General features: G+C 35.0%; 1 protein-coding gene across 16 annotated transcripts in view; it reads left to right on the forward strand.

Annotated features, from left to right (window-relative positions):
* Positions 1 to 14,623, forward strand: part of RNF111 (ring finger protein 111) — a 127,115-nt gene that overhangs the window by 70,191 nt on the left and 42,301 nt on the right. For all 16 annotated transcript variants that reach the window (XM_072738637.1, XM_072738638.1, XM_026000192.2 and 13 more), the window contains exon 2: positions 4,129 to 5,027. In XM_072738637.1, the coding sequence (XP_072594738.1) occupies positions 4,148 to 5,027 (880 nt within the window). In that variant the 5' untranslated portion in view covers positions 4,129 to 4,147. The remainder of the gene's footprint in view (positions 1 to 4,128; positions 5,028 to 14,623) is intronic.

Raw genomic sequence — 14,623 nt, forward strand, 5'->3', positions numbered from 1 at the left:
GGGTACACATACTTTTTTCCACTTAATTATATGAAAAAAGTGGATAAATAGTGGATGTATTTCTAGTTCATTTTCTGGTAATCTTTAAAGCTTTTTATAGAAAAATAGAAAATCATCTTATGAATATTTTTAAAAATCTTGTTTCTTTAGAGCTCTGTAAACTCATCACATTTTCATTTAAGCTTAACAGTACTTACATTTATCATTGGTGGTAAAAGTCATTCGTACCAATAATAATGACTATTTCTAAACCATATCTCAGTTTAGAGATAGAGTTCCTCAAAGTTGTGTCTGTGATCTTCATGAGTTTTTATCCCCCACTGTTATTCTCATGTAAATTTAATTTATGATGTAAATTGCCAAATCCTAACCCTAATTTTTAGTTTTGAAAATTAACATTTTTAGTTATTGTGCCTTTTTTCATGCAAGGTTTGCTATTAGTTGTGTATCCTACACTAATATCAGGAGTAATTGGTATGCTGCCATCATGACATAGCAATAAAGTAATTGAATCAAACTAATATAAATAGGGAGTATAGTCTTGTGGATTCAGAATTGAAACAATGTATAATAGCAAACCAGTCCTAATGTGGCTAAGGAGTTAGGTATATCTGATATGTATTTAACTTCCTTTGTAAATTAGATTAGCCTTTTTTTTTTTTTAAGATTTTATTTATTTGAGAGAGAGGAAGCAAGCACTAGTGGGGGGATAGGGGCAGAGGGAGGGAGAAGTCGGCTCTCTGCTGAGCAGGGAGCCCAGTGTGAGATTCGATATGGAGTTTGATCCTAGCCTTTCAAGCTCATGACCTGAGCCAAAGGAAGACACTTAACTGACTATACCACGCAGGCACCCATGGCCAATAATTTTTATAGAAATAAAAGACTAGATTATGATTTCATCAAATACCAAATAGTTTGGAACATTCTTTATTGGTCCTTGTGTTAGTTTTGCTGCTTTTTTAGTGAAAAAAATACAGTACTGGTATTTATTTTTATGAACTTCTTTTTATTTTTTCTCAGTTCAAAATAAAAACACGAATTAGAATACTCCCTTGGTAGGAATAGCTCAGGTAATATGGGATGTTAATTTTGCATTTGATGACTGCTTGACATAACTCAGAGAACAGTTACTGGTGTACAAATACTGCATACCACACCACACACACCATGTACCTACCACCTATCCCTTATTCCTTCTTTGCCTCCAGCTGGGCAGACAAAATTCACCAAAACCCAGAGCAGAGTTAACCATAAAGAGTTCATTGTTTTGGCTTTGGGGCTTAAACTAATGGAAACAAAATTGAGTTTAGTAAATTATGCTATGAATCACCTCTTTGTAAATTCATTTATGGATTCCTGTTCTCAGAATTGATCTGTCCTTTTGGCGAGTTTTCATTGCCTCTGAGGATCTCCATTACAGGACCTAGAGGGTGACTTAGTAATTAAGGGTAAGGAGTCTGAAACATTTTTTTTTTCTTCAATATATGAAATCTGTTTCTTCAGAGATACAACTCATCACAACTCTTGGGAGACATAGACTTGTGGAAGATCCCCAGATTTTTCTAAATCACATGACTCTTTTGATGAGATCAAAGAGGGTTGCATAAAATTATCTGAAGCCCAGAAATCTGGATACTTACTTTCTTGACTTTTTGGCAGCAGCTCTATTCAGATAAAATTCAGATACCATTACAATTCTTCCTTTTTAATAGTATATGTCAGTGGTTTTTAGAATATTCAGAGTTGATTTAACTATCACCACAATCAGTTATGAAATGTAAAACATTTTCAGTTCACTGAAAATAAAGCTGAAACACTGGCCATCACATCTCAGTTCTCCTGTTAGTCTCCTGCCCTAGACAATCACTAATCTTCTCTATCTCTATAGCATTGCCTGTTCTGACATTTCTTACAAAAGGAATTTTAGAAAATGTGGTCTTGTGACTGGTTTCTGTTACTTAGTGTAGCTTTTTTGGGTCATTAAACTTTGTAGCATGAATTAGTATTTCATTTCTTTTGATTAACAGAGTAACCATTATGTGGATTTATTTATTCATCAGTTGATGGACATTTGTATTGTTTGTACTTTTGAGCTATCATGACTAATGGTGCCACAAATATTTGTGGCTACACCATTTCACATATCACAGTGACCACACCATGTTATATCCCCACCAGCAATGTATGAAGATCCCAATTTATTTATCCTTGCAAACACTTGTTATTATCTATATTTTTTATTATAGCCATTTTAGTGGGCCATCCCTTGAATCTTAAATCACATGTATCCATGCCTTATTGTTGTGATTTGTATTTTCGATATTTAATTATGGTGATCCTTGTCTGATTTGCTGCCTCTTGTAATTTGCTCATTCCTGTGCCCATGTGTTCACCCATCTTTGTGTTCCGCCTTTAGTACTGGTCCTGCTGAACTCCAGACAGGACTTGGTGGCTGATTTTGGATACAGCACTGCCTGTCCTTGAAATAAGAATTACAGGAAATAGAAGTTTTGATAGCTTTGTATAGAAATAGGCCTAGCTGGCTAGGGTGCCTAGCTGGCTCTGTCAGTGGAACATGTGACTCTTCATCTCAGGGTTGTGATTTTGGGCCCCATATTGGGCATGGAGCCTATTCAAAAAAGAAAGAAAGAAATAGGCTGTTTCTTTCATTCCTTTTTTTTTTTTTTTAATTACTGTCATCTGATAATAGTTACACACTAAAATAAAATGTGAGACCTGTGAGGTTGTATATTCCTATAACTATCATTTGTGGAGAAGGAAAAGACTACCAAATACCTTTATCCTCTCTTTTTAGAAAGTGGTTTAAAAGTGCTTGTTAAATACAAAACTAATCCGTAGTCTTAGAAGTTTAAGATAGTGGTTACAACTTCCAGTAGTTGGAGTGACTGGAAGGGGATTTCTAGGGTGCTGGTTATCTTATGTTTTGTGATCCTGGATGTTACCATAGATAAGTTCACTCTGAGAATTTGTTGAGCTATAAATTTAGAATATGTGTGTCTGTTATACTTCAATAAAAACTTGTTAAAAATCTTAACATTATTTAATTGTATTTTGTATTTGTCACACAGACTACCTTTCTAATAAATACATTTCATTTTGAACCATGATATTTATTACTTTTTTATTATTACCATTCTTGTGTATTGCATTGATGTAAATGCATTAATTTCAAGTCCTCTTGTTCAGCAGCCCCTAATTTCAAAGATGGAATGATTTAGATACCCTTAGATTAGTTAATAGGAAATTTGGTTTTGTTCTGCTGTGCTGCTTTAACTGATTGATCTTTAGCAACTCACCATCTTTCTGCATGTATCTAAAAGTTTGTGAGATGTGGCAATTGTATATTTTGTCTATCAGCGAATTTAGATTCTCATTAGAGAAAGAATAGTGTGAAGAAAACAACCATGGGGAAGAGAAGCTATATGTATATATTTTATTTATTTGATAGAGTGTGCTTGCATACGAGTGCACAACCAGGGGGAGCTACAGAGGGAAGAGGGAGAAGCAGACTGTCTGCTGAGCAGGGAGCCAAACACGGGGCTTGATCCCAGGACTGGGATCATGACCTGAGCTGAAGGCAGTTGCTCAACTGACTGAGCCACCCAGGTGCCCCGAAGAGAAGCTATATTTATACTAGTTCATTATTTTTAGCAATCTAATACAGTAACCATCTAGATGTACAAAAAATATTTAATTACTACTTTCAGGATACTGGGAGAAAAACAGTGACTAGTCAAAGTCTTTTGAATTCTAGTCTTTTAATCTATTTTTACTATAATAGGTTTTAAAGAAATTGTTAGATTTTAACCAAATATGTTGCTGGAGGTAGGAAGATTATACAGCAAGGTAAGTCTTTGGTTAATAGAAGTTTTCAAGTAGGCTTATGTTCAGGTAGGTTTGTGATCTTCATTTCTAAAAGTTGGGTATGTGGTAGAGGTATCAGAGAAAAATATTTTAAAAGAACAGTAAAATTACTTACTGTAGCCATTTTGTATCTTGGTATATCAGGAAAAGGTATGCTATTAGTGTTCTCAGTGGAATCTGAAACTCTTCAGTTAATAATAAAACACATTAACTTTCTTTTAAATCTCTAATTATGTCTTCTAGGCCTGCCTTAAAGTTTCCCATGTCTCAATGGACTCCTGAATATAACAAGCTCTATACCTTAAAAGTGGATATGAAGAGTGAGATTCCTTCTGATGCGCAAAAGACACAGGAGAGTCTGAAAGGGATCCTCTTGCATCCAGAGCCCATTGGGGCAGCCAAAAGTTTTCCTGCGGGAGTTGAGATGATTAACAGTAAAGTGGGAAATGAATTCTCTCATTTGTGTGATGATTCTCAAAAACAAGAGAAGGACATGAATGGTAACCAACAAGAGCAAGAAAAAAGTGTTGTTGTGAGGAAAAAACGCAAAAGCCAGCAGGCTGGCCCTTCTTACATGCAAAATTGTGTTAAAGAGAACCAGGGAATATTAGGATTGAGGCAACATCTAGAAACACCAAGCGATGAAGATAATGATTCCTCTTTTAGTGATTGTCTTTCTTCTCCTTCATCTAGTCTGCATTTTGGAGATTCTGATACTGTGACTTCAGATGAGGATAAAGAAGTCTCTGTAAGACATTCCCAGGCAATTTTGAGCGCTAAAGGTAGAACTCATAGTGCACGGTCCCAGAAGTGGCCTCGGACAGAGACAGAATCTGTTTCAGGATTGTTAATGAAAAGACCCTGTTTTCATAGCAGTTCATTAAGGAGACTTCCATGCAGAAAGAGATTTGTAAAAAATAATTCCTCACAGAGGACACAGAAACAAAAAGAGAGAATATTGATGCAGAGAAAAAAAAGAGAAGTGTTAGCCCGAAGAAAATATGCATTGCTCCCCAGTTCTAGTAGTTCCAGTGAGAATGACCTCAGCAGCGAATCCTCTTCCAGCTCATCAACTGAAGGAGAAGAAGATTTGTTTGTTTCTACCAGTGAAAACCACCAAAACAATCCAACTGTTCCCTCAGGTAAAGATGTTTCTTAAGTTGAGCAAAACATGGAAGCATTGTGTTTGTGCTTAATATTCTTCTACATTTTAGTGATTTTATTGCTTTTAGAAGGAATATGAGGTTCAATTTACTTTTATTTTTAAGCCATATGAACAAATTACCACTGTAGAATCAAACCATGACTCCAATTCTAAGATCCAGATTTTTGTATTTTATACTTTTTTGGATAGCTCTGTGATGGATATCTTTCACATTCTACCAGAGTAAAAACACTAAAAAAAATTACTTAATGTTGTTTTTCCTTTAAGTACTCTATTTTTTTTTTTAAAGATTTATTTATTTATTCATGAGAGGCAAAGACACAGGGAGAGGGAGAAGCACACTCCATGCAGGGAGCCCGACGTCGGACTCCTTCCCAGGTCTCCAGGATCACGCCCTGGGCTGAAGGTGGCACTAAACCGCTGAGCCACCCAGGCTGCCCTAAGTATTCTATTCTTATTGTTTACTAATTACCTTGTCATGAGCTTTGTAATTGAAAAATAATTTCAAGTATTTAAGAGATGCCTTTATTCTAATACTAGAACACAGACTTTTAGTTTTGACAGTGCTCAGTAGAGCACATGATTGATCAGTTAAAATTGAATTGATAAAGGATCAGTTTGAGTGCACTCTCCCTCCTCACAGTAAATATTATATTTAGCTAGAATAAGATTATGTGCAGTCTCTGAAGTATAAGTATGTTACATATATTACCACTTTACATTTACAAATTTGCTGTAATTTAAAGGAAGTTGATGAAGTGAGCATTGAGGAGTAAAATCTGAACTGAGGGAAAAGATTAATTTCTTATGAAAGAATGGGACATTAAGGAGAGCTTTTTCAAGGGCTACAATCATGGTTTTTAATACTGACACAAAGGTTTCCCAGTCTTTGCCTGATGTCCTGCTTGTGCCATTTTCCCCTCTTTCTTTTCTCCTTCTGTATGGGTTACTTCTTTTTCCAAGACTCCTTTCCTCTTATATTTTTATTTTTCTATCTTTGCTAGAACTCCAAAACTATAACTTTAATCTTTAGTCTTAGCCATGATCAGTAAACCTCCTCAAATATTTGTTTTAAAGAGTTCATTGAGAGCCCCCAAGGTTGGGAGGTGGTTACAACAGCCATTCTCTGAGGTTTCTTGAGATACAGGGAAGTGAGAATAGGAATTGTCTTGCTTAGTTGCCGCATTTCACATTTTCCTCAGGTGGTTAGAATGTGAAGACTTGTTTGGGGAAGAGGGAGCAGCAGAGCCCAATTTCTGCTTGAAATTAATGAGGCAGGATGGTTGGAGACGTGAAGCAGAAGTTCCAAGGAGCTGGTATTTGTAAGAGGCATGAGAATAGAGGTAATGTAGGTCAGTATCGGTGCCTGTTTCTAGGAAGAAAGGAGTTCATATACTCCCAAGTATTCAAGATAAATGCAAACTCTGTAATTCATTTTGAAATCTTATTTAATACTGTAGCATGTGGTTTTTGCTATCTTTCTTGGAAGAATTGCATTTTTTCAACTACATAATATTTTGAGACACTTAAGAGTAATGTGTGTCTCTAGAAATACAAACCCAAATGTTAAAACAGATTCTTTTGATTTTTTTCCTGGTTTTTAGACCAGTGTTCTGTTTTAAACTAATTTGTTTTTTAAATAATGGTTTAAGAGTAACATTCACATAGTGTGCAGTTTTAAAAGTACCAAGAATGTTTAAAATTAAAAAAAGGTTTCCCACTTCTTCTTAGGTCCCAGTTTTATTACCTAGAAGTAGTTAGTTTCTTCTCTCCTTCAGAAAACATGGAACATATATAAGGGTAAATAAATAATGGGGGTTTAAAACTACTAATGTGTGTAGTTATAGCCTCGTTTGAAAAAAGTGGTTGCATAATATTTCCTTTGTATGGATGTTCCATAATTTATTTAGCCAGGTTTTGTTGATGGATGTTTGCTGCATTGAACTACCTTGTACACACAGTTTTGCACACATAGGCAAGCATAAAGGCATAATTTCTAAAAGTAAATAGGAAGTTACATGCATTTAAAAATTTGCTAGTTAAAAAAATAAAATGAAATAAAAATTTGCTAGTTTTTGTTATCAGAACACTCTTCAAGGAGTTTCATCAAGTTCCTTTATCACGCAACAGTAGATGATGTTATAATAATAAAAATACCTAGCACTTTTTGGGTATTTACTCTGTGCTGGTATTATTCTGAATGTTTATGTGTATTCTCATTTCATCTTCTCAGCACTCTTAGGATGTGTTCTGTTATTATCATCCTCATATTACAGATGAAGCATTTGGAAAACTATTTTAAAATAACTTATATCAAAAAGTTAAACTGAAATATTTATGGGACATTGTTCTATTATCAAGAAATTTCAGCTCTTAAAAAATTGCCTTTCTTAGATTCTTAAGAGATAGGTTTTTCTTCTGGATTTATTTTTAGTGCTGGCTTTCTGATTCCAATTCTGGTATGTTTTAGTGTGTGTTGAAAATTAGGAGAGGGTTCGAATATCTCAAACTTTAATTAGATTTATCTATTATACCTTAATATGATTTGTATGGATGGGTATTAGTTACTCTGGAGCTGCTAGGACAACTTTTTCACACACTATCCATCAATACTTAACTGGCTGTTACTGATGGAAAGAATGTTTGACATGTAGTATTTTGTTATATCTTTATTCTCTCTGAGATATAACAGTTATGTATAATTAACTGTTTTACCGAATCACCTAAGAATAAATTAAGTCAGTACTTTACACTGTATAAAAAGCATTAATTCATTTGTTGTTGCGTTTCTGGGAAATCCCTATTTGCCTCATCCTTACTGTTTTTAAATTTTATTATGGCTCTCTATTCAAGCCTGGAAAGCCAAAATGATATGTGACTTGGATTGTTAGACAGTTGCCAGTTAGGTTGAGAATTTATACATCCAGTTTTGTTCCTGATAATATTTGCCAGGAACTTTAGATACTTTAAAACAACGTAACAGAAGGTAAGTTTGATAGAGTATATGTTAATTTTAGTGACATAGTTCTGTGATGTATTCAGTGAACCTCATCTGAACTGCTTTGATTTTTATTTTATATAGTCCTTATATTAGCACTGGGAAATCCTCATTTCCCCAGTTGTTACTGTTTTTTAATTCAGTGACTGTATTTTTATTTTATTTACAGCTTAAAAAGATATCTAATGGGTATATATTCATAATTTTCAAGTGCACACTGTACAGTATTGACTTAGGTGTTTTAAAAGTTTGAAAACTTTAGGGCAGCCTGGTGGCCTTTAGCACTGCCTTTGGCCCAGGGTGTGATCCTAAATAAAATCTTTAAAAATTTAAAAATCTGAACTGCTGCTTAAATTTTTTTTTAAAGATTTTATTTATTTATTCATGAGAGACAGAGAGAGAGGCAGAGACCCAGGCAGAGGGAGAAGCGATGCGGGAGTCAATCCTGGATCTGCAGGATCACGCCCTGGGCCAAAGACAGATGCTCAACCACTGAGCCACCCAGGTGTCTCTAAAAGTTTGAAAACTTTAAAAGATAACTTTTAAGATAAACATTAAGACAACCTTTAGAATTGTAATCCTAATATTAGGAATTATATTTGTGAATGTTTGTTTTCCTCCTTTTCCAAAAATAACACTGATAAAGATTTGTTTTTGTTATTTTTATATGGAAATGTTCACACATAAAAACAGAAGTTATACCTACATAACCTACTTTCAGTTTTCAATATCCTGCCATTCTTTCTTTATCTTTCACCCCTCACATTTTTTTTTTCTGGAGAATTTTATTTTAAAAAAAGTATTTTTTTTCTGGAGAATTTTAGAACAATATCTAGACATCATACCATTTAATATGTTTTGTATACTGCATATTTCCTGCAAACTGGTAGTTAGAGCTAAAAACTTGATTTGATTCAAGTTCAGTTTAGCAACACTTCCTTGGTGGTACTGTGTACTTCCTGTTGCATCACTTGTTAAAGTTGACGAGAAGGTTCAGGTGGTGTCATTCTGATCCTTCCAGCCTGAAGTTCCCTGTCAACATTTCATATGGTATTAGCAACAGCTTTGATGATCTTGTCTGGATCCATTATTTTCTTTCTTTCTTTCTTTTTTTTTTTTTTAAGGTTTTATTTATTCATGAGAGACACAGAAAGAGGGGGGCAGGGACAGAGACACAGGCAGAGAGAGAGGGAGAAAGAAGCAGGCTCCATGCAGGGAGCCCACACGGACTCTATCCCGGGACTCCAGGATCACGCCCTGGGCCGAAGGCAGGCGCTAAACCGCTGAGCCACCCAGGGATCCCCCGGATCCATTATTTCATTAGGGGTTGCAAAATGTTGACTTTCTGATTGTCATTCTGTTTACATTTATTTTTTTTCTATTTTTTTTCTGTTTACATTTATTAACGGAGATTCTTCTACAAAGAATTCTTAACTAATTGGTTACTCGGAAATGCAGTCCATATAGGAAAGGCAAGATGAATGCTTGACTTTTCAAAATGAATCAGTACTCTTGCAATATCCAAAGAGGATTTTTCATTTTCAGATATCATTTTGAATTCATACGTTTTTTTTTTGTCTTTTCTTTTTAAAGATTTTATTTATTTATTCATGAGAGACACAGAGAGAGAGGAAGAGAGAGAAGCAGGCTCCAATGCAGGGAGCCCGTTGTGGGACTTGATTCCGGAACCCCAGGATCACGCCCCAGCCCGAAGGCAGAGGCTCTACCGCTGAGCCCCCAGGCGTCCCTAACTCATGGGTTTTAGTGCAGTTGGTATAGTTCAATCTTTTATTTATTTATTTATTTATTTATTTATTTATTTATTTATTTATTTATTTATTTATTTATTTAAAAGATTTTATTTATTTATTCATGAGAGACAGAGAGAGAGAGAGGTAGAGACACAGGCAGAGGAAGAAGCAGGCTCCATGCAGTGAGCCCAACGTGGGACTTGATCCCAGGACTTCAGAATCAAGCCCCAGGCCAAAGGCAGGTGCTCAACCGCTGAGCCACCCAGGGATTCCGCTTTTTATTTTTTTGATACTCAGTTTCATCTGTGGCCTGTGGAGCATCTTCAAATTGAGTTTATGTCCTTTTGATACCACCCCAGTGATCTCTGACAAGATAGTCTCTTATACAACAAGATGGTCCAGATTCATACTTTACATTTTTTAAGTACTGGTGATTACCTTGAGGAGTGATGTTTAGAGATTATAGACTGGGAATTATGGTGTTCATTGCTTTACTGAGGTATATTATTGCTTTTCAACTTTTTTAAGGGACAAAACCAAGATTCTTCTTGGTTCCTTTTTGCTGTTGGACAGTCTTCTGTGAGGTTATGGCACCAATTAATTAAAATATTTTTAATTATTAGAGAGCACAAGCAGGGGAAGTGGCATCGAGGAGAGGGTCAGGCTCTCTGTTGATCAAGGACCCCAGTGTGGCGCTCTATCCTAGGACCCTGGGATCATGACCTGAGCCTAAGGCAGATGCTTAACTGACTGAACCACCCAGGCACTTATATGCCACCAATTTAATACATGTTTAGGTTCATCTTTTTCATTGTTGTGTCATGATTTTTCTTTTTTTAGGGGATTTGGTAAAATTTTTAATTATGTAAAACATTTACCTGGTTCCAAAGTCAAAACTTTTAAGCAAGAATATATTCAGTGAGCTCTAGTTTTTTACCTCTGCTCCTCTTCCGATCTTTCTCTCCCTTGTTACTTTTTTTTTTTTTTTTTTTTTGAGAGAGAGAGAGAGCAGAGGAGGAGCAGAGGGAGAGAATCTTGAGCAGACTCAAGAGTGGGCTCAGAGTAGAACCTGACCTGGGGCTCAGTCTCATGACCCTGAGATCATAGCCTGAGCCGAAATAAAAAATTGGATGCTTAACTGATTAAACCACCCTGGTGTCTTGTATTTTCACTACTTTTAAATTTTGGTTTGTTACTCTATTTTTTCCTGTTCAGAAATAAAAACAATATTCATATTATTCTATCCTTCTCTTAAAATAAAATGTCTCTTGATTTTTCACCTAACAATATATATAATTGTTAGGGTATAGAGATTATAGAGGAATAAAAGTGTGTGTGTGTATATGTGTATGTGTATATGTGTGTGTGTGTGTGTATGTGTGTGCGATATAAAGGATACACACACACTTCATTGCTTTTCATTCCTCTTATTTTTTTTTACAGCTTAGTAGCACTCCATTGTATAGTTATACCAAAGGTTGTTGAATCTGTTGATGAATAGTTTGCAGCTTTTTGCTGTTAGGAACAGCACTGCAATGAATAGCTTTTTGTATATGTTATTTAATATTTTTTGCCTAATCATAGTTTTGGAATAGAATTTTAGGAGAGGATTGTTGGGCCAAAGGTAAATGAATATATTATTTTAAAAATATGGCCAAATTTCTCTCTGTGGGGATCATAGCCATTTTTGATGCCCACCAGCAGTATTGGAGAGTGCCTGTTTTCCCAAAGCCTTTTCAAGAGTTTATTGTCAAATTTTAGGTTTTTTGCTCCATCTGATAGGTAAGAAATAGTATGTCGGTATATTTTTAATTTTTAGATAAGTAATGTTGCATATCTCTCATGTTTATTTTTTATTTTTTCAAAAGATTTTATTTATTTATTTTAGAGAGAGAGTGTGTGTGAGCAGGTTGAGGGGCAGAGGAAGAGGGAGAGAGAGAATCCCAAGGAGACTCTGCTGATCATGGAGCCAGCCCAATGCAGGGGTATATTCCACAACCCAGGGATCATGGCCTGAGCCAAAATCAAGATTGGACACTTAACTGACTAAGCCACCCAAGCACCCCTTTTCATATTTTTAAAGGTCATTCTATTTCTCATGATCAGTCTGCTCATACCTTTTGCCTGTTTTTTTTTTTTTTTTTTCTTTTTTTAATCAGGATGTTGGTCTTCATTCTTCCATCCATTTTCAGATGCTTGTATATACTTGGGACATAAATCCTATATATGAACACATTTCCCCCAAATTTATCATTAGTCCTTTGACTTTGTTACACTTTTTCACCATGCCAAATCTTTTTTCTTTTTCTTTCTTTGGTTAGTCACATTTATTCACCTTTATCTTTACTGTTTCTGGGTTTTGAATCATAATTAGGAAAGCTTTTCCCATTTCAAGTTTATAAGAGAAATAACCCATTTTCCCCTGAGCCCTTTCATTATTTACTTTTTCTTTTCTCTTTTCTTTCTTTTTCTTTCTTTCTTTTTACATTTAAAGTACACATCTATTTGATGTTTATCTTCATGTGTAGTATGAAGAGTGGATCCATTTTTTAAAAATGTGGCTATCCAATTGTCCCAAAACAAATCATTAATTTTTTTTCCTATTAACTTGAGATGCCATCTTATGTTAAGTTTCCGTAGGCATTTGGACCTATTTTATGGAGTTTTCATTATGTTCCATTGATCTGTCTATGCATACACTAAAAGTACACTGTTTAATTATACACTTTTATATTTTTTTGTTATTTTTGCCTGTTTTTCTAAGTGAAGTTATAGTCAGCTTGTTTATCTGAGGATAGTGGTAGTGGGGAGATGGTATTCATGTTGGGATTATATTTGTTGCTAAATTACGGTACCTGACGTATTTAGTATGTTGGGCGTTCCTTTTCCAGAATATGGTATGTCTTTTCATTTGTTGCAGTCTAGTTTTATATCTGGCAGGGAATGTTTTATATGTTATAGCTTTTTTTTTTTTTTAAAGAAAACAGCTTCATTGAGGTATAATTTACCTACCATAAAGTTCATTTTAAGTGTATGATTCAGTGATTTTTAGTAAACTTAGAGTTGTGCAGCCATTACCACAATACAGTTTTAGAACATTTCCATTAATCCCAAGAGATATCTCCTGTTTATTTGTAGTTTAATCCCCATCCTAACCCTCAGTCCCCCACAACCTAATCTATTGCTGTCTCTAAGGATTTGCCTTTTCTGGACATGTCCCCCCCACCCCCCACTTTGGACATTTCATTTAAATATAATATATGTGTGATCTTTTGTGTCTGGCTTTTTTCCATTAAGTTTACATTAAGTTTTTGAGGTTCATCGATGCAGGTATCAGTAATTAGTGTCTGTTTACTATTTAGTTCTTTTATAGTATTTCATTGTATGGATATACCACATTTTGTTTACTCATTTGTCAGTGATTGACATTGAATTGTTTCCAGTATTTGGCTCTTGTTAATAATGCTACTGTGAACATTTGAATACAAATCTTTGCAGATATATATGTTTTCATTTCAGTTGGATAGATACCCAACAGAAGAATCCTAAAGACGAGTCAGAGCTGCTACAACTTCAATAAGTTTGTTACTGCAAAAGACAAGAGCAGTAGCAAAAGCAGCTGGTAGCAGGAAGATTCTGCTTTTGATAGTAACTAGCACCAACATGTTGGGTACTTAACGGCACTCTGATACAGTTTATGTAAAGAGTATGAACTTTAGAATTAAAATTACTTTTGAATTTAGAGAGAATTGCTTACTATATGACAAGTCATTTAAATTTGCTAAGTGTTAGTTTCTTTTTTTTTAAATTTTTTTAAATTTTTTTTTTTTTAATTTTTATGATAGTCACACACAGAGAGAGAGAGAGAGAGAGGCAGAGACACAGGCAGAGGGAGAAGCAGGCTCCATGCACTGGGAGCCCGACGTGGGATTCGATCCCGGGTCTCCAGGATCGCGCCCTGGGCCAAAGGCAGGCGCCAAACCGCTGCGCCACCCAGGGATCCCTAAGTGTCAGTTTCTTGATGGAGTTAGACACACAAAATATTGCATATGACACAAAGTATATGCCTATGAATTAGAAGCTGTTTTCATTATTAGCATCATGCCAGACTTAACAAAGAGGGACCAAGGTAATCTATGATTGTAGTGTCTGATATATCTTACAGATGCTGCCAAGAGAATCTGTGATCTCTTATCAGGGAATAGAAGTGGTTGTTGAGCTCATGAAGAATTCTGTCAGAGAAGCCATTATTTCTGTGATCTGTATTAAAGTACCTAATTCTTTCCAGGCTGTTATCTGTTATTTCTCATGCTTGTAAAGTTCCTTTTTCATGATTTTTTTTTCCCTTTTCCTCATGATGTTCTAAAAGGTACAAGCAGCATAAGTCATCTTAAAAGACATAGTTAAAATCACCTAGGGTCCTACCACCCTAATGTTTTGGCTATACTCAAGTTACTTATCCTTTAATATTTCTAAATGTAAGAGAGTGTGTAAAAATAAAATTGGTCCAGTAAGAAATGACCTATTCTCCTGATTTTAAGTAGTATTGAGGTTTAACTTCATACTTTTAGGAATGTTTCCTTTAAATTTTGTTTTAAATAATTGTCATTCTAGAAAAAACACTAGGTTACAGATGCCCATATCATGCCTGTTGTGATTATTATTTAGTTACAGGTATTATGTTCAAGTTATGCTTGTAAAGTTCCTTTTTAGAAAAATGATACTTAAGCAATAGAGTAAGTGTTATCAGTTACTTATATAACCTTTAGTTACACAATCCGTAGTCCTAAAAAATTATGTAAGTTGAATTTTAATACATTAGAA

Source organism: Vulpes vulpes, chromosome 15 (genome assembly GCF_048418805.1).
Source record: "Vulpes vulpes isolate BD-2025 chromosome 15, VulVul3, whole genome shotgun sequence".
Classification (NCBI taxonomy): Eukaryota; Metazoa; Chordata; class Mammalia; order Carnivora; family Canidae; genus Vulpes; species Vulpes vulpes.